Below are 21,644 nucleotides of genomic sequence, written 5' to 3'. Positions count from 1 at the left end.
CATAGGTGCTCAGTCATGCTGTGATGTCATTGCAGACTCCTGGTTCAGTCCCTCTGGCCAAAAGGAGAGAGGACGAGGCGTCGGTAGGGAGTACACCGCTGGCCAAACAGCCGTCCAATCAGGCATCGGACTACGCCAGCAGCCCGGTCAAGACCAAGACAGTGACAGGTAGGTTTACCCACCATCAAGCTGTGCCGTAGGTCTGATATTAGAACTAGTACTGTGACATTGCCTTGAGAGGTTCACACACACATCAAGGGAACAGGTTTGTAAAAGATCTTCTCTGACGTGTTTGTTTTTTTCCGCCATTTTCCATGAAGATTAATATACAAATGAAAACTGCGACGAGAGTTACCTCTCCCTTGATGAATGCAATAACTACCACATGTTTATATGTTTGAGGATATGGTCTTTCAGTAGCAGGATAACACCATTTTTCTGTTTCTATGCAGTGAAATCACGTTACTATGTTGTTACATAACGCATTACAGCTCGCTGACACCTGAGTGAACCCGTTTCTCGGAGGACACCACATATCCAGGCATGTCCTCCTCTGTTTTCCTCCTCTGGTTGTATTACTGCGGGCTCAGATGCCCAGAATAGATGAGTGGCTTGGCCGTGTGGAGCCTTCCTGGATGCCAGTTTTCCACTTTTCTGGGACCCCCCTGTTCTGAGCAAAAACTTTCAGTGCACACACACACACACACACACACACACACACACACACACACACACACACACACACACACACACACACACACACACACACACACACACACACACACACACACAATACATGTAAATGGCAGCACACACCCACATACTGTACAGACTGGCAGGTTTTATACTGTACATGTACATACCTATGCATGCCACACACAAGAACCCTCACACACTAATGCAGCAATGCTGTGGTCTGATCGTTAGATCCTTTCCAGAATTTTCCAAATCAGTCTCTAAGAAGGAAACTCTGAACATTTGGATGGAGATGTCTGAGAGAGGGAGACGAGGACAGAGATGAGATGAAGTTTCGGACCTTTACACCGATGTGACTGCTTACTTTAGTGTCAGGAACAGACTGGGAAACACACCAGCAGTATAAGCTTTAGCTTAGTGTTGATGGTGGAAGGTAGGGCTGCCACCTCTTAGGCGATTAGTAGACTAATTGGTCATTTTGGTGTACGTCTACTAAGATTTTTTAAATCATTTTTGATGCTTTTTTACATGCTGGATGACTTGTGTAAAATAAACTTATGAGCACATCTCTGCTAAATACAATATTTAATCTGGTGCTTTTGCATCATTGTTTTTGGAGAAACTCAGTTTTACAGATCTTGCGATTAAATATACTAATCAATTGACAAAATCAAGTGTTGGTCAACTAAGAATTTCTTCAGTCAGGGACAGCCCTAGTGGTAGGACTAGTGGGCGAGGAATTTAGTTACTGACAATTGACCCTGTGCTAAACCCCGCCCCCGACTGCTTCTCCTTCAAGCTGTCAGATCTACAGTACGTTGGAGCCCACACTGTAACTAACTGCACTCTGGATAAATGTTATGACATTTTTTAGATAAACAAAAAAGCGATTTGAGAGAGAGAATGGTCTACAATGTGAAGGGAAAAAAATCAGGATTTCAAATTACAGTGAAAACATGTTAAAAAGATTAAGATAGAAGCTTAAGCTACAGATCACAGTGTGAAAATGAACCACCACATCACCTGGATATCAAGACAGAAGACAATGAAACACTGTTCCTTTAAAGACCGGTAGGTTTTTAATTACTGTAACAACCATTAAACAGCAAGAGCAGCATGAGTATCACTGTTACACAACGTTTAACCATGGCTAGTATCAAATCCACTAAACCAGACATGAGGAACATCTGAAACTTTTGCATGATAGTATCTGGAGCAGAGCAGGATGGTTGTCAGACCCTGGTCAGGGCCAATGCTGCTGCGCTATGATTGGCCAGGCTGCGTTCCAAGGGCGGGACTTAGCAAAGGGTCAATTCATCAACTGAACAAATGCATTCAAAAAGACCTTGTTACGGTGTATTTTTTACCAGTGTGAGGAATCCAGTGGACGTCAGGGATATTGCATGGTGATTACAAACACACATACTGTACAGTACACATGTATTCCTCCACGCCTACCTGGGAGGATGGCTGGAGCAGTCACTCTGTTGAGGAGCTGTCCATGACACAACACAGAGCCGTGCTGACTGCAGAGATGGTTTTCATTTAATACTCATGTGGTGCATTTACAAACCCTAATACCCCCCCCCCCCCTCGTGTTCCCCTATACATATTTAATTAATTTGATCCGACAGAGCGTCTTGGCCAGCTTCATGTAACTGAATTAGTTACAGAGTTTAAAAAACGAATAAATAAATATGTAAAAAACAGCCTCTACTGTTTGACTCTCACAGTGTTTAGACTCCAAGTCCTCTAAACACTTTAACGGTTGAAACATTCTCTGCCAAAGCTGTGCAGTGAAGAGTCAGGGGAAATAAGCAAGAGGTTGTTTGTCTTTTTTTTTTTTCTTCTTTTTTAAGTCCCTGGGAAATGGGTTCCCAACAGGAGTGATGAATCCCTGTTTTGGGTGAAGTCATCCTGTGGCTGTAAATAACATTGCATTTCTATGACGTCCCCCCCCCTTCCCCATGTCAAGTGTTTCGATAGGAAAAATGCTCCTTTGACATTTCAGAGTCTAAAAAAGGCCATTAGGGCTGTTTCCTTGCTCGCTTTAAAAGCTCACAGCTGAAAGGTCACGCTACCTCCCTCCTGGTTTTTTCCCTCTGTTCCCCGTTTCATTCAAAATGAATTCGGCACTAATGGCTTTTCTAAACCGCAGCATCTTTGATTACTCAACAGTATGTTCTCTAATTAAGGTTCGTCAGTAAACAGTCACCTTGGCTCCAACACTGCACACAAAGCTAAATCAGGCTGTAGCTTGTCAGCAACACATAACCGAAAAGAGTACACTGGCCATCGATGGGCATGGCCTCTGATCCATCAGCTGTCTATTAGTGTTGCACGGTATGCTGATACTAAAAAAGTAATGCACTGCTGTTTCAAAACAGGTAAAGTGGTTTTGTCAGAGTCAACTCCATTTTTCTGCCTTTGTGCTCCTGTAATGACAGATTAGCCTATTTAGATGGCGAGTAATGGCGGGTCTTATCACACAACCTCTCTTCAAAACAGGCATCCCTTTTATTATCTTTTACTTTTTCTACTTGGCAAACCAGAGAGAGGTGCATACGCCACCAACTGGACTGGAGTGTTGAACAAAGCTGGAGCAAGGGCAGTCACGTGCATGCTATGCAATCTGGGCTGTGCACGAACGTCCACAAATCCTCACGGCCCCTTGGTGGATGACGAAATTTACGTCTCGCTGACACTAAGAATAGGCCTCTACAGCTTCACTTGTTTTCTACTTACCCTTCACAATAAAAGCCCTAGATATTTAAACCGCATTGCACATCGGTGACAAGGTCTGGAATTTCATCTCATCTCTGTCTTCCTCTCCCTTTCTAGGACATCTCCATCCAAAAGTTCAGAGTTTCCTACTTAGTATTTTTGCCAAGATGCATCTAAAGAAAACAGCTTAACAGTACTCCTCGTTCTTCTCTGCATTGAAGCTGTTATAAGCAACAGTGTGACATGTGATAGTTGACAGCTGTGAATGTGTAGCTGATCTAAAGAGGAAGTTTCTCCAGTCCTGGTTGGATTTTACATTTATTTGCTCCTGTTTCACAGCTTTGTTTCCCACCCTCCACTGCTTAAACTTTTATTAATGAAATTAATAAAAGTCATCTATTATTCCATTACTTTTCCTGATGCTTAGGTTCATGCCATGGTGTATTGTATTGTATCTGTGTCCAGACAGTATTGTAGCAACACTATCTTCTTGACTTGTTGTGTAACTTCTTGTTTTTTATGTCTTGGCAGCAGTCTGTTCTCGTAGTCTTTTTTTTCTTTTCTTAGTCATGCTGTCTGCATTTGCATCACTCTGTCTCCCTACAGGTGTTTGTAAATGACTTAAAACAAAGCCCATGAACTGGATTTTAGAATTAACCAACGACACACACGTATCACTCACAGAAAAGAAATGTTAAGTGGTAAGCACATGTGGGCTCAAGTTGCGCCTCTTGGAGTGTTTAGCGTCAGACCTATTTGTATAAGGCATCTCATTGTTGGACTGCATTAGCTAGTTAGAAACATATACTGAATCAGACTCATGCTCTTTCTTATCCAAATATTTCTCCTGTGAAGTGAAAACAAGACGTTGGTAACTAGGCTATTTTGTTGAAATCCAACCCTCAGTGCCCCAACAGTCCAACACTCCACGTTGGACTGGAGCTCGCAAGTAAATGAATAGCATCTTCCCTGGAAATGGCTGCGGTGTTACAGGAGTAGATGTAATGAAAAGTTACAAATTGTTTCCGCGAGCAATCAGAATAAGGAAAGGGCAGAGGCATTTAGCCCTTGTGGTTTCAATCACGGTGAAACAATAAGCCTCCCTGCAGTCAGAAGATCTTGATAGACTGCAGCTCAACGCTGCAGAGGAGGACTTTTCTGTTTCCTTCATCCCAGAACCACCTTATCCGTGTTACATAATAATGCATCCTTCCTGCAATTAAATACTTTGTTTCTCAGTATGTGAGGATGACCTTGTATCTTGGGCCACGAATGAAAAATGTTCTTGGGTCGTTGAATTGTTGGTGATACTTGATACACTCTTTTTTTTTTTAGATTCATAAAAGTTCTGGTCCAACTCATTTCTCTTAATGATACATTGTTCCCGTGATTAATTGGAGGATGATAAACGCAATGATTATTCTTCCTATTCCCCATGGTTGGCTGGCTATTTTGGGGTGGATACTGGATACACAGAAACTTGATCTGCAGACTGATCTGTCCTGATATTTAGCTTTCCAGTAACAGTTACTGTAATGTAGAATAATTTGGGAAGAGCTGTTTGCTGAGAAAGCTCAAGTAAAATTCCACCAATCCGGTCGCACTTCAAAATGTCTAATAGCTACATTGGTCCACAGTGATAAAGGTATAGAGTTTATGATACTCACTTGTTTTTTTCAGCAAGACAATCTTCACAAATCAACACAACTTTCATGACTTGTGAAGCGTAAATGCAAACGGCAGAAAATAAAAGCCAACGTCAGGCTATAAAGGAACTACACCACTGTCACATGACATCACCACCACTTAGATAAAACAGACTAGTGTTCTAGAGATGACGTTTTGTAGTCTCTTTTAGACACTTTTTTTAAAGACACGTAAAAGCTTCTAAATTCACCAGAGGGGTATTTACCGTCATATTTTATAACATAGTGTTGACCACAGACCTTCTTTCAGGCATCTAACGCAAACCCATTCAAAGATCACATTACCTTAGAGATGAGGGAACCGGATGTCTAAAATTCCAGTTTTTAGGACTCATTCCTGAAGCATTCTATTAGCTTCACAATAACGGCTCTAAATGTAGACATACCTATATATTTTTGGCCCCTTTCTTTCTATTAGCCTGCGTTCACGTCACATGACGAGTAGCGCTTTCAGTGGAAACAAAACAAAATGTTTATTTTTCTCCATTTTGGATCACATAAAGCTTCATTACCCATGATCCTCAGCCATACTTTTGTGGGGACCAGGCGACAACCTCTGGTTCTGAAAAGTGCCTTATACTTGCATTCTCTCTACTGGCCATCAGGGGGTGACTCCTCTGGTTGTATAGACGTCTATGGGAAAATGACCCTACTTCTCACTTGATTTATTAACTTGGTTAACATTGTAAAGGTGAGTTTAAAATGGCAGTCCACAAACCAATGGGTAGCGTCACAACAACCACATCTGCTTCTTATGTACTGTCTATGATGGGGACGTAGCCAGCTTTACCAGCGCTACCTGCAAAACCGTAATTTATTTCAAACTGGACCCAGGCCAATAGAAAAAGAACAGGCTAAAAGAAAGTGGGCATCTTGCAATTTTAGAGCAGATATTGTAAAACATAATTCCTGTGGTCAAAGAAAACTATTAGCATTTTTATGTGAAACTGGGTTGATCCACCCAAAAATGGAAATGACATAAAGTGAGACTCATTAGAACCATGGTGAGCCAAGACTAAAAGACCAAAGGTCATGGGAACAACATATGTGGACTCTGTTGTTACGGTGGATTTTCCATTGTAAAGCCATTCACCTCATGAGAAGAGCTGCTGACATCTAACATGTTATGATTAGAATTAGCCTCTGTAGAGATGATTTATGAATTGCCTTACCATGTGTTGAGCACACTGTGAATAAGGACCTGGACGTTTAAACAGGAGGGAGGTGATGGGAGCTCACTCTGGGTCAGCCCTTAACTCCAACTCAGTTATTAGTTTATCATTCGTGCCTGTGCTGTTTATACTCTGATGACCGTTAGCTGGACATAAAGCTGTCTCCCGCTTTCTCCCAACAGCAGGGTGTTTCTGCTTCTAAAGCCATTTAGCCGCAGCGAGTGATCTGACAGATTTTTAAAAATCTCTCTGTAACTGCTGCGTGTTTACCCCGGGACATCTGATCCAGCTGTTTAGCTGAGGTTGAATCAATAAGCCATGAGGATTTACCAAAGGGTAGAGCTGATGTGAATGTAGCTGAGAAATGACCACTGTGTCTTGATGGGCCTTAATCTCATCAGCTGTGGTGGAGCACAAATTAATATTTGCCAGAATTAAATTGTGTTTTTGTAAGAGATGAGTTGAAATTGAGCAGCTCATTTTTCCTCTTTTGGAGAGGTTGCTTTTTTATTTTATTTTACTAAATTACCATTTGGCAGTTTCCTCGATAGCTCTAATGTGCTTGTTCTAACAGAAGAGATGTGTGCAGGTTGTTTGCCAGTTGGAGTCAACACGTGTGTGGACCGCCATTCACAGCGACGCATGCGGAATAAACACATGAGACTGGCTCCGGCTCAGCAGCAGCAGCAGCCTGCCAGCTGGACCGCCAGCAGTGCTGCTACTCAGCTGACCTTCAGGAGAAGGCGTCATGAGGCTCCTATAGGAACCACAATGCTGGTGTTACGCTGCAAATTAATCTGATTTAAGGGTGCAACTCAAAATATTTAGCCCGGAATGCTTGTAATACATGTGTGCCATGTCGCAAACCTGGATTACTCCCTTTAAGGTTTCCCTTGAGTCACTCTGTGAAGAGCTGCTCATACTACATATGCGTAAAGGGAAATACTTTTCACCCCACAACAATTGTAGTCCCAACTGCCTCGACTGCTGTTAGTCCCTTATTGGAAACATACACTATATACAAAAAGTGGACGTAGTCATCGTAACGTCACCCATTGGTTTTTATGAAGCTTTGAGCTCTGCGATTTGTCCGTCGCCATTTTTTCTTTTGCAACCAGTAAATGGAAGTTACCATATTTGGAATGCAGAGGAGTGAAGTAGAGACTCTGTATACGGCTGTAGTAGCGACCTGTCCATCACATGGTAGCCCCGCCCTAAAGCATACCCTGCTTTATGGTCTATTTGACTGTAAATGGACCATAATTTACTAAATGAACATCATGCTGTATTGAAGAAGACTTGAAACTAGAGATTGAGACCATAAACTCATGTTTACAATGTTTACTGAGGGAATAAATCAAGTGAGAAGTAGGGTCATTTTCTCATAGACTTCTATACAACCAGACTTCTTTTTGCAATTGGAGGAGTCGCCCCCTAATTGACATTAGAGAGTGGCCTGATTGGAACAAACTGAAAAAAAGACATTGTACATCCCTAAAAATACTCCTACAGAACCATTATCAACTGTTAGGTTACAGGCCCCTCTTAGACGCCCACAATATGTCCTTTAACCATGCATTAAAGTGGTCAATTCAAAAATATGGGTCTGCATGTCCAGAGTGTGGTTGTTTGAGATTAAATTACAAGATTAAATGACCTGATGTGCTAGATGTATAGAATATTGATATAGAGTGGTGTTTTGTTCCGCCCGATTATAAACTGGCGAGAGCGGCCCCTCTCTGTGCCAATTGATTATCATAGTTTTCCACTGGAGTTATTGATTTCCTTACATAAATCACCTTGGGGAATCGCAGAACAAATCATAATCCACTGGAAGAAAATCATTTTCAGAGTTTTTTAAGCAGTTCAAAGCCTCCTCAGAACAATTGCGCTCGCTAGATGTCCCTGCTTCCAATTGGCCACTTGAACGCATGCCTGGCACTTTTTATGATGTAAAGCGAGTGTTATGTTGTTTTGTTACCACACTCAGCCTAGCTACAGTTTCGCAGCAATCAAGGGAGGGGGACTTTCCTGCAGGCTTTCGTAAGTTGCCTGTTAATGTGTAGGCAAATGTACAGAGACACGCAGGGCCAGCTCACTGCAGATCATTTCCCCAGAAAGCACCGAGGGCAAGGTGATATCATACTGGGGGCTGTGTGGGGCTGCCCGGCTCAAATCTCACCACCCGTAACCGCTCCAACTCCATTTGGCAACAAAATATGTCACTCTGCCTCTCTGCCTCTCTGGTTTTGGTTGCTGCACATGTAAGATATACAGCGCACATGTTACAAATAGCCGCCGACTTTCAGAACCAGCGTCAGCTGAACTGGAGCGAAGCCAGTTCCGGTGGCTGACAGAGACTTTGAACGCAGCACATGGTAAAACATATTATAGATATTTTCATGTTACTAAACACACACGTCTGCAATTACGATTGTCTCTCAATCACTTAAGGAATAATTTGTCCTTGAATTGGCTTGTCTTTTATGGTGGCATACACCTTCTGGTGTTTTTTTGTGATTCAAAATTCTCCCTTTTCATAATTGTATGGCTATGGTTGGCTTTTTTTTTTTCTGGTCAGTCCATCAGGCTTTTTTCTGATCAATTTATATGTTCTGACTAAAAAGTCTGGTGGGTAGACTAGAGGCTGCGGTTTTTGACCATTTAACTAACATCACCATTTGTGTTTGAATGTTGCTTAGTAACATCATCAGAGGTGTTAACCATTGTTTTTTTCTGTGATTATCCTTTACAAGAAAGGTTTGCTGAACGGGTGACTCCAAAAACAAGTCGGCTCTCTTCAGACTCGAGGTCGATTTCTGTCTGCCCGCACAATTACGCCACAAATTGGTTCACATAAAGACTAACCTCTAAGTATTTTTCTTTATTCGTCCCTAATGAATGTTCTCGTTGGCAGCGGCACCTCGTTTCTGATCGAGAGCCCTCGCCCTGAGCTTCTCATTGTCCTCCAACATCTACCAGAGTAATGATCTCACTGGCTTTACTTTTCAATCCTAAAATTAGCCCTGAGAACATACTTGTCTTTGCTGAGAAACGTATCCTACAGACCTGGCCGCACTTCTCAAATGTTGGAAGGAGAACTGTTGTCTTAGTTCCTGTCTGCTAGTGGTCTCTGGATGATGGGATTGGATTTAATTCTGCTGTTTACTGGGAGGACCAGAAAGAGACAGTGAGACATGGAAACTTTTGCATTGTTCTTATTATCAGACCATGAGGTTAGAATACAATATCTGGTGGTGGTCTCTTCTGTGGGCCTAACAGAGACGTTTCTGTACTGATGGCTTTTCTGTGATCTAAACCCGTAGTGCGCCAGCAAGAAGGTTGGGAACAGGAAAGAAAGTCCAGGTTTTATGGTTGAGAGGCATATGTTCTGGAACGACACAAATCAATATATTTCTGGAGAAAGAAAGGGACATATGCATGCATGTACACATGTTTAATAGAGAGAGAGAGAGAGAGCTGATGAGAAAACAGAACCACACAGTCATACATAACTACGATCCGAGCCCAAGTAGCCTGATGGAAGTCAGGCAGGTTTTTATTGGCTGCTGTGCACTTTTCAGAAGGGGATAATATTTTCATTGTGCAGTTATTTATATAGTTTAATTTTCCTGGTAAAGTCAATAATTTATCAAGATAATGATGGTTTGAGTGGGGAAAGAAAACATGAACGCGGAGGAATAATGAGATAGGAGCGCCCCCCCGCGCCCCCCCGAGGAGCATGGCTGCAGTCTGTAGGGGACTGTACTAGCTAGATGAGAATGTCTCTGGCCTCCACACACCCATGAGCCCGTGCAAACCTCTTCCTCAGGCTTCAAAAAATGTCTGTTGGGAATAGATTTGTCCTCGTGTATCCCTTTTCTGCTTTTCATGAATGATAAGGGTATTAGTCCTTTGTGGATGTTGGCTGTGGTTTTTGGGGTTGAAGGGAGAGGAGCAGAGAGGAAAGTGTGGGTTGAGTCTTCGGGGTGGATTAGTGCGCATACTGGAGGGGGACTCGGTTCAGATGACAAAGGAACAGGGGGGGGTTGGAACCCAGGTTGAGATTATTTCACCAGGGACGTTTCAAAAGCGTCTTGGTGTCACAGTGGGAAGAAGTGTCTTTTTGTTTTCATTCTTTACATGTTGTGTCATGGTCTGGCTGGTAAAAACTCTCTCCTCTCCCTTCTTTTTAAGATCTCAACTGCAGATTGTATAGGTTGGATAGCGATGCTGTGCACGATCAGGCCGAACTCTGCGATCCTGTTCCTCGCTTTTCTTCTCGCCAGAGACATCAAAGTCTTTCTCCGCATGCCTGAGTTGAAAAGTCATCCTTCCACAGTTACCATGACCCGTTTTTAGGGGACTTCCTAAAGCATGTGGCGAGATAAAACTCTTAAAACACTGCCCTCTTGCCACCCTCTCCCCTCTCCCCTCGCCCCCATCCCTCAGTCGGCCCCGGCTATGCCGCCATTTTTTTGCGGCAGCTTCCATAACCTCGTAACAAATGGAGTTGCGTAAATATTTAAACAAACAGCGACTTGCATCCAAAACAAATAGGCGGGCGGGTTTATTAAAGAGCCCCATTGCTGCCTCTGCAAACCAGCTGTAACAGAATATACAACACTTCAACTCACTGTAAACCATTTGTAAAAGGGAACATACCAGGAAGATAGCAGGCGGTGTGGGGAAAAAGCTGAGATCTCTCGATGAGGCTGCTTTTTACAGGAAACTTTCTCCACCACTTGTGAAGGACATATGGATGCTCCGTGCTGTCTGACTATTAAACTTTTAAATCAAGTCAGGGAAAGGTGATTTGTTTCTCGCCTTTTAAAACAACAGCTCCCCTTCGAATTCTAAAAAACATTTTTCTTCTTACCTGTAGCGCTATTTATCAGTCTAGAGTGTTATGGTGTGAGATGCCTAGTTTTTGAGATATCAACTGTAGAGATGTCTGCCTTCTCTCTAATATAATGAGACTACATGGAACTCAGCTTGTGGTGCTCAAAGTGCCCCAAAAAAAAGCCCAGGCTGGGGTTCAAAAGACCCAGGCCCTTCACTCGCCGGGAGATGCGTTGGAGCTGTTAAAGAGGATGAATAATCATCAGAATGTTTACGGGGTACGGGGACTGGCAGCTCCACACACCAGCCCAACACTGGGAGAGAAAGAAGGGAGTGGTGGGAGAGAGCGAGAACAAAACAGAGGAGAGGAGAGGGGAAAGGGGGGGCGATGTATGGTCAGAGTTTAGCCAATAAGATATTAGCCTAATGGCCTAACAGAGGGTGAAAATAAGGACATGGCTGAGATGGCACGAGACAGGGGGAATAACCCCACTTTAAGAGGACTCTCAGGACTTGTTAGGCCTGGGCAGGTTTAAGAGCTTTGGGCGCTCCTGTCATATTTCTCTTTCATTTGAATTTCGACCTCTTGTGTTCTCTCTGTGTTTCTCATTCTCTGTCCCTGCCTGCCTCTCTCTTTTTATTTTATTTTATTCAATCCCCTCCCTGCAGAAATGGCAGGCGCCAAGTCACTATAACAAGATATGGCAGTTTCATTCCAAATAATGACCCCAGGATTAACAAACAGAGTCCTGGAATGGTATTTAAAACAAAGCGGAGAGCAGGCTGGCCTTGCATTGTTACTGCCTATGCTGTTCTTTAGCACACTCACTGATTGGCCTAACAGACTCACTCTTGGGAAGGACATTCACAGTCTTGCCTACCCCCTAAAGTAAAAAAAAACCAAAAACTTCTTTCCTTGGTCAATTTCAGGTGAAGGTTAGCCATGATGTCTAAAGGATAAGGGCAGATACCAGTTTTTAGATCAAAACGGCAGCTAGTACCACCTTAAGGACTGGCCACAAGGTAATATTATCAAAAAGAGTGATGGGTTCCTTTAGAAAAGGACTCTGATTAACATTTTAAAGGTGGCATTGATTTAAACTGACAAGGTGTAAGGTTTAGGGCGTCAAAAGTTGAATTTAATAATAATTGCTCCAACTGCAATTATTGGCCCAATTTCAGGCTCTGTGCTCGCGTGTACACGTTTTCATACTACCTGCACGCTGTGCATCGTAAAATTGGTTCCACAGGTTTACGTGAGTGCACACCGCATGTGGCACGCCGCATACCTGCTCACTCACGTAAGCTTGCATTTCGCAATCGCGCATTTAAACTTAAAAAGCACACACACACAGCCGGGTAGTCCACAACTTAAAGTCCTGCAACTTAACTTAAAGTGTGTGGATACAGTGTATCTTTGCGTCCATTTTCAGATGTTGTAAGACGCTGCTTGGTTGGGCAAATATGTATTCTGAATATGGAAGGGGGGTGGATTGAGGGGGGATAAAAAGGACACTGACGTAAGTAGCGAGACTGTGGTAACCATCAATGGGGTTAAAAACCATACACGTAAACATTTACAAAAAAACACACTGTGTGCACAGACATTGATGTCAACGCGGGTGCACCCAAAGAACTTCCACATGCAGATGCACTGCTCTGCAGGTCCAGTCCCTGGGATGAAGCCTCCCCCGGTCTAGACAGCCGGGCCACATGACAGAGAGCGGCAACCACAGAGCTCTGTCACGTCCGTGTGGATCCCCTGCAGAGCTCAGCAGGAAACTGCTCTCTAATGCAGTGTAACAGGAAAACTCTGACACACACACACAGCCCCTCTACAACAGAACTCTATTGACAGCCCAATGATATCACAGCGGTTTTGCGCAGCACATTACTCAGCGAAAGACAGTCCGTGAAACACAATCTGTCCTGTCAAAGTCAATTTCTGCCATGTGCGACCGTTTGTGGATGTTTAGTGAAGTATACCAAAGTGTTGGAGTTGGTTTATGTACAAGGCTCACAGAAACAATGTAGCACACCAGTAAGAATGATGGAGAAGGAAAAATTGGAAAATAATGAACAGAATGTACAGTGCGGTCAAAGTGCTGCGCATAGTACGTCATGACGCAGCGCTGATTGTAGGCATCATGACAGAAACAGTCTCATAGGCCCCGACTGCCAAAAGGCACCTGAATACTAAGTGTGAGAAAATACTGTATGAGAGTCCAGACACCATGATCTGGGCCTTCCGTCTGGTTTCTTCTCCCTTACACACACACTTTACACACATGCACACAGGGTCGGTAACCGTCCATCTTTGCCCATTGCCCCTGCAACACAGTCCCGTTGCCTTACCAACCTGTTTGGCTGGTTTCTTTTTTGTGATATTTGGGAGCACGACGTCTGAGGACGCTATGACATCAACGCTGTTTCATGACAACTGTGGGATAGAGCATGCTGAGCAAGGCAGACCTTTTAAATCATGGAATATGTCTGAATGTGTCTTCAGAGGGACCCCTCTCCTTCCCTCACCTCTGACGCTCTGATGGCTTTAACATCCACAGACCTCAGGCTAACCTGGTTAGAATGTGTCTCTGTCTCAGTCCCATCCATTGCAAATTTCCCCGCTGCGGGACTAATAAAGGATTATCTTATCTTATCTTATCTTATCCATTTCTGCATCTGCCCCTCCGTCTTCCACTGGGCTTCTACTTTATTTGTCTTCTCCTCTCACAACAACTGTCTATTGAACACTTCGACCCTCAGGTTAATATGGTTGGTGCAAAGGCTAAACGAGGGGATTGTTGCTGTGGTGTTTGTGTGCTTGGCTGTTGCCATGAGCATCAGCGCAGACAATCGACCTTCGTCTGGACCACAGCAGGCCCACTAGGCCATGTCATGTCTAGGACACACTGTGTGTGCGTGCATTCTCTCAGTTCCCATAGTTCCCTCTCCCGCTGTAGGAGACAAGAAACCCGAGTGCCAACATTACATCACCTCAATGAAGTGTCAGTTTAACATCGTATAACACGATACTGTATGCTGAATGAAAAGAACAGTGAATTATGGAGAGAGTTGAAGGACACATATGCTCACTTTCAGGTTTCTGCTAGAACATGTTTACATGTTTTAATGTTCTCATACTGTCTGTCTAAATGTCTGAATATAGGTATATTTTAACAGCATTGCGTTGCCAGGCAACAGCTTGAGTCCATGTTTACATTCTGTCAGTTGATATGATTCAATTAAGTTCACTTCACTTCAGTTCAATTCAATGTGGCTTTATTGGTATGAACATTTCTGAAAAAAACAATGTTTGCAAAGCATCAAAATAGAAAAACAAAAACACAATCCTATTAATATGAATTAAACACAATATTAACACAACATTACAATTGTTATAATACATATATATGATATTATTATACATACACTGAAACCAGAAATAATTTGGGAAAAAATGTCGAATGTCTATGTCAAAAAGCCAGAAATGGTGTATATTTTAAAGTTGTAACATCAGAACAATACAGAAATCCTGACTGCTCATGTGAAGGCATAGTTTCTGAATACAGGCAGTGTGTATTTCTCCATGGATTGAGTGTTTTTAATACTTCCACAGTATTTATATAGCAAACTTCACTTTTAACAATATAGACAATGCAGGACAGTGCATAGTCGCATATATTGATTTTATATCATATTTCACAGGGTTCCACAGTATTTTTGTGATAGAGAAGTCATCACAGGAACCAGGACTCTTGATCGCACAAACAAAACTAATTCACATTAACACTGTGTACACAGGATATTGAAGTATTTTCTGTCTTCTCCAGAATCACGTCCCCTGTCCATCCCAATGAAGGTGATGCCCGACACCACAGCGGGGGAGTCGTGGACAACCTCAGAGGAGAGAATGAAGGAGATCATCGCCCAAGCCTGGGATGTTGTCAAACGCCTTACCCTACAGGTACCAAACTACACTCCATACTGTTCTTGTTGTGCTTGTGTAAAGGATCGGGCATCAGCAAAAGGGCCAACGTATTGCTCTTTGACTTGACCTCATACAGAAGTCATTGGCCGTCACAGACATCAGGGAGTAGTTTCACTTTTCCAAATACCAGTCCCAGATCTACTTTAGGGACCATTAACCCTTCTCCCTGTCCTCCCAGCTTTAGCTTATCCCAGCCCAGCTTAGCTCTCTCTGTGGTTGTGATCACATGGCTTCCTTGGGACCCTCTGTTAGCTGTTAGCCCATTAGCATGCGTCGTCTGGTGTCGCTTTGTGGCGGTTTTACTGGCTGACCTGCTGTCCGTCCCCGTCCTGTCCGTCCTAAGTGTCTGACCGGGTGGTTAAGTGCTCCCATTGTGTGGTTGTCACTGCGTCTTGACTGGACCGGTTAGCAGAGCCCACATCACAACCAGGCCCATCTGAAATACATCAGGAAGTGCCGACAACCCTCTGACAGGGCTCCTCTTGATGCAGGAACAGAACGTCATAGTGTGTGCATACGTGTGTGTCCACGCACTCAGTACTCATGTGGTTCTGCACATTACTGATTGAGGATTATGGACATCTTTGTGTTACAGTAGGCTCATACGACTGCTGGTCTACAGAATGCAAGCATTACTGTGAAGTAGTGTTTTGGCATACTTACTCAATCTACTCAAACATTGTGGGTTTTTGTCCACTGTAAACATCAGAACTGTGTTAAATACTACACTTAGGCTCATATTCTAGTGGCAAGAGACCTGATCAGGATGCCTGGAGTACTTAATTATCTCATGGATCACTGCAGCATGGAAGTATTTGAATTTGACTGTTTCCTCTGTCGGTGATGACAAACGATTTTCATCTCCCACAGACCTTCACTTCACAGGATTACGTTTCTATACCTTTTTCGGCAGTGTGTTGTTTCTGCAGTTGGGTCATCACAGGAGCGCAGAAGTTTTCTCTTTACAGGTTTATTCATGGAAACAGGGATACTCTGTTCCAGGGAAATAAACTGAATCCGTTTTCAATTTGAATATGGCTTATGGGCAAGTTTCTTTGTGCATGTAAACAATAGCCGGTGATGCAGAGGTCCAACCAACCATTCTTAATTCATCTTAATTCTTATTGCTAGGACCACACAAACTGACGTCAGTCAAACATGAAAGGGGGCATGACGCATGAGAACTGAAATAAGGCTTCAGAGCCCGGGTCCCATGTCAGCCCATTGAGCTGTTTACAGTACTTCCACAAAAGTTAACTCAACCCTCTAATAGTTTGCTGAGCCCGTCATTGCCTCCACTTCCCTCTGTCCCCCTCGGCTGTGCGACCGGGACCACACCGCGTACTGCAGCAGTAATTAGGAAACAGTCTGTCCTGCTGACACGGGGTGGAAGCGGACCAAGCCCGAACAACCCCACAGCTGGTACCCCGGGCCTTGGATATCCCCAAACTTAAAACCACTCCATTTATTTTAGTGCGGTGTAAACAGAATACCTAATGGCTCACACTTCTGCTGCACATGTGCCCAATTTGGCATTCGGTGCTCTCTCCGTCTTTTTTTAGAGAGAAGCGCAAGAGGTGGGGGGATAGAGCAAGGTGGTGAGATCTGGGGAGAGAAAAGTTACAAAAGTATTTATTATTCTACGGCTGCTGAGACCACTTAAGGCTGTTTAAACAGAATCGGAACATGTGATAGCTGGTGATTGTGTAAATTGTTTTTAAAATTCTCATATTCCTGCTCTCAGATGGAGCCGTGATGCTTCACGTGACATAAATTCTCTCCTTAAGGTTGGCAAGAAGGTGGAGGTCTTGCTCAAATTCTAGACTGTTAGTGCAGTTAGGAAAAGCTACAGTACACGAGGCTCACAATTTCAGCCATTGTCTGTTGTCATATATTCCACCAGTGTCAGCAGTTCACAAATAGCATAGAATGGAATAAAACACGTTCTGTATTTTCATTTTGCAGACCATTTCAAGGTCTAATGCACTCTGCTGCATCATCCCTTATCTTACCTCAAGACCTTAGTCTTGGACCTAAAATAAAAAAATTAAATCTGTGCAAGCAATTCTGTCCCACTGCACTGTGCATTTCATTACAGTGTGACATGAGTGTAGCTTATGTAATGTCTTATATCCCACTCAAAGTCTAAAAGCAGAACAGCAGCTGGAAAAAGCAGAACATGCGCTGCTTCTATTTGTAGCTTTCTGCTCCAAAAAAAATCCTTCTTCACACCATACTTGTCTTTTTCAATGACAGGCCTAGTCAGCATTGATTCCTGGTGATGGCCCTGTCACGCGCGGTTAGGGTAAAGATTATTATCTGAATCCACGATGTGTCACGCTCTATCTGTAGCCGAGTGCTCCAACTAAAACCCAAGAAATGATTCGGAGCCATGTTTCATTTGTGACTTCAAATCTTGTACATTCCTATCTGCCTCAGTTCGTAGCACCCTCTTCTCCTGCTACATCACCAGTAACGGTGTGCAATTCTCACCCTGCAACAAAAATGGAAGAAACCTTATCGTAATCTTTTCAGAAGCCATCAGAGAACTTCTTTTAATTTCCTTAAGGAACTTTATGTGCTAAAGACAGGCTGACCTGCTGGATTAAAGAGAAATGGTTCAGTTAACCTTGTAGCTATGCTAATCATGGCTTCCACAAACAGGGCTCCCACTGTCCTAAACAGTCATTGACTAGTTTAGATAGTGCTCGGGGAAGATGAAGTGAGAGAAAGAGGAAAAGGACATTCGCTGCGAGTAAAGGTGCCGGAGTCTTCGTCCCACCATTGCAGCACGGGCGTGGTGAGGTCAGAGAGACGTACCATCCAAACTGAGCCCCTCAAGCCCAAGATGGCGGAGTCTTCTTGAGATTACGTACAGCACGGATCATGAAAGATGTGTGTGTTTTTTCCCCCAAAAGAGGCCACTAAGTCTCTCGGTCATGGAAGGCTACGATATGTGTAGGTGGTGTTGTTTTAGTAGTCACTTCACATTAGGGCTGAAGGGGCAGCGCTGCAATTGTCGCCCCGGCCAGAGTGGCCTGGCTCATCTTCAGATGGCCACTTGCCTTCCGACTTTGAGTTCTGACCCTCCGCCTTACTTCCCTCTCTCGCTCCAACTAAATGTGGTTTCCTCTCCCCCGCTGCTCACCCTTACCCCTTTCTCATCCTGCCATCTCAGCCCCGTCCTCCCCTGGGACACCCGTGGTCTCCGCGGGCCCTGATAATAATTGCCAGTGATCAGGAACAGTGATTCTATTTCAGGAATTTTGCAATAATTCCTTCTATTTAACACATGAATGTGTTCAGCGCTGGCAAAGGAGCACGTTGCTACCAAAACTGAAATGGGATCTGCTGAAACAGAGAGCCCGTTGCCATGGAAAAATGAAGTAACACTGCTCCCTGCAGCTGCCATGCATTAATGAGTAGGATATATTTTTTTTGAGAGAGAGAAAAGGAGGAGAAGAAGCGGTGGGGTAGAAAGGTAAAGTGATGGAAAGGAGACCGTTAGGAAGGGAGTGAGGAGAAAAAAAAATGTGAGAGAGAGAGATAGAAAAGGAGGATCATGTGTACTGTATGTTTGGCGTGGCTCAGATGGAGCTGGCCAGATGGTTTCCATGAACAGGATCTGACCCCTGGCTGGAGCGCCTTCTGCAGGCACATTACTTCATCCTCAACCCCCCCCTCCTCCATCCTATCATCCCCGCACTCAACACCTGACCCTCCCTGTCTGTCAAATCCCACAAATTCCAATTTATAGCTTGTATAGCTTTAGTTTTTGTGCCACTTAATGTTCATATGTGGATTGGGGTAATAAATGGTCAACTTTACAAACTTGTCATTTTACAAACCACGAGGGTCGCTTACATTCTACGGCAGATATTGCACTTTCAGGTGTCCTATGAGTGGGTTGAGTGCATGCATTTACATTTATTATGATTAACCTCAAGCCCCAGCTCCAGCCATGGATAAGCTATACCACTTCAGACAGTTCAGATTTGAAAAATGTGTTTGATTAAAGCCACTGAAATCAGGATAGTTTTCTAGCATATTAGTATAACTAAAATTTAATAAAACTCTAATTAAAGTCATCTGTAATGACCCTCACAAGAGCTTCTTCCTGCGAGGTCTCCAGAGCTCCCCTGTACGTGGTTCTGGAGCCTCAGTCCCTATATCATATGGTAACTCGATACTTGATCGGATCTGTCCCATCTCTAGCATTATTGCACCTTTTTGAGCGTTTATAAATCTACATGCTAGCATACCTCACTGCATGCTGCCAAACAGACTACGGTCAGAATGTTACAGAGATGAATTCTATATATTCTGACAGTGACACAACAGGAAATGGCTTTGGTGTTTATGTTTAAGAGCATGGGTAAAATGTGTAGGCTTTTATTATAGCTCGCAGTCCCTGCTGCTAAAAGAAAGCTAGGTGCTGATTGGCTGTGGTGCAAACAAAGAGGAAAAGGGTAAAGCTGAGGGCAGAACGTAGGCTGTCTCTCCTGTCATTGAGTCTCCACAAAGATTCCACACGGGGAGGGAGTGGAAGGAAGGAAGGAGAGGGGGAAGAGGATCTGTATTGAGTGAATAGTGAGAGAAAGTGTGTACATTCTCTCCTGATTACACACTCATCCTCTCTGGTGTCGCCTGACCTAAATCAAGACCCCACGATGTCACAGTAGACGTACCATTAGCCGTTTACCGACTGAGAACACTGTGTGTGTGTGTGTGTGTGTGTGTGTGTGTGTGTGTGTGTGTGTGTGTGTGTGTGTGTGTGTGTGTGTGTGTGTGTGTGTGTGTGTGTGTGTGTGGTGTGTGTGCCAGCCAGCTTCCCGTCCCGTCATCTGCTGCTGTGTCAATACACCGATGACCTCACAGCCATTACAGACGCGCACACACACGTATTTGACCCTCTCACCGGGCCACGCTGGAAAAGTGCTTACCAGGATTCTCTTGTGTCTGTAACCTCTTGAACCTCAGAGGCCTTGAGACCTGGAACTGATTTTCATCAGGATTAAAAAAAAAAACTCACAGCAGCTAGAATTTCAAGATTGAGATGTTTTAAAAATGTTCAGGGAAAAGTGATTGTGGTTTTCACCCTGACCTTCTGAATTGTATTTCTGGAACGCTTGTTTGGAGGTGAATCTGGTTTGTTGGGGGAAGAGGAGGAAGCCGTGCCAAACACAGGTCAAATCAGATCGGCTGAGGTTACAGAACGGCCCAGTTTGGCGTACTTGATTGGGTCAGACCGCAGCGGTGGTGAAAATTTGCCAGAGTTAGCCTATAAAAGCTCTTTTCATATGCACTCCATCACCATTCGATTCCAACTTGGCCCAGTATTACATACTGCACAACATACACAGCCATCTCCACTCACTTCAGCTGGCCCAGAGCAAAATTGTCTGGCCACACCACTACTGTAGCTAAACCAAGCCAAGCCGAAGCAATGGCCAACCTAGTCTGTCATATACGTGAGAGCTTTTATCATAGCTCTCAGCTACGGCCAGGAGATATGGAGAAAGTCAAATATCCCGGTATTTTTGGACCAACTACCTCAATAATGATAAAGGGACAATATTGTTGGTTGACTATCGGTGCTTTTACAAAATATTAACACAATGACATTTTTGATAAGTAACCACAAGTAATGTCAATATTACGACTTACTGGGTAAAGGCAAATTATAGAGCAGCTACAGTCTGGTTATTTCTGATGAAGGGCATCACTTTACTATAATGCAGCCTTTAAAACCAGGAAAAGAGAACACTTATGCCATATTTCAATAGTACGATATCTAGTCTCATATCATGCTTGAAGTCCATAGTCTGAATATAAGAAATGGACGTAGTCATCTTTAGGTCACACATTGGTTTGTGGATGCCGTTTGGAATCCTCGAGTTTGATTGATTATCGCCATATTGATATAGTATTAATACATTGCCCAGCCCTGTACCCTGGATCTTTAGCCCCCATTCCCCAGTCTCTAAACTAAGCCACCCTCAAAAAGACCTCAGCTATCACATCAGAGAACTCCCAGTCATGGCCCCCCTCTCCCAGTGCATCTTCAGCTCTAGTGTGGCGTGGACACCTCTTAGACCCCCCTCTATCCTGGGTTGGGGGGTTTGGGGGGAGAGCAGGCAGGGCCAGGCCAGCCGCGCTCCTTGGGCCACTGTTGGATCAATAAACGCAGCGAATCAAAGACGCAATTAACCCACCGCGCTAACACAAACAGCCGGGGCCCAGCAGAAACAAACAAAGCCTTCATGTCACCTAAAGCGTTTATTTTTGCAGATTTCCACCTCGGCCAGGGAGACCTCCAGCGCTTGTCAGCTTCTGTAAGCAGTGTTAGAGTGGAGGAATGCAGGGGCCACAGGGATGGCTGGCTGCCTGGCCCCTCCGCCGTGCCAGGCCACGAGCTTATTGCTTGCGGTGGCGTGTGGGTGAGACCCGGCCTATCTGTTGTCAGGAGGCATCACGCCCAGATGCTTCTCTCATAGACATTAGGGGGGAGAG

The 21,644-nt window shown here is 44.0% G+C and overlaps 1 protein-coding gene across 1 annotated transcript in view; it reads left to right on the top strand.

Annotated features, from left to right (window-relative positions):
- The window catches only part of LOC129110086 (intermembrane lipid transfer protein VPS13B-like), a 328,960-nt gene that overhangs the window by 135,499 nt on the left and 171,817 nt on the right, over nt 1-21,644 (top strand). Inside the window, 2 exon segments of the mRNA XM_054622236.1 lie at nt 36-168; nt 14,974-15,107. Coding sequence (XP_054478211.1) covers nt 36-168; nt 14,974-15,107 — 267 coding nt within the window.

This window comes from Anoplopoma fimbria, chromosome 20, assembly GCF_027596085.1.
Source record: "Anoplopoma fimbria isolate UVic2021 breed Golden Eagle Sablefish chromosome 20, Afim_UVic_2022, whole genome shotgun sequence".
Lineage (NCBI taxonomy): Eukaryota > Metazoa > Chordata > Actinopteri > Perciformes > Anoplopomatidae > Anoplopoma > Anoplopoma fimbria.
This window is presented reverse-complemented; position numbering and strand designations above follow the sequence as displayed.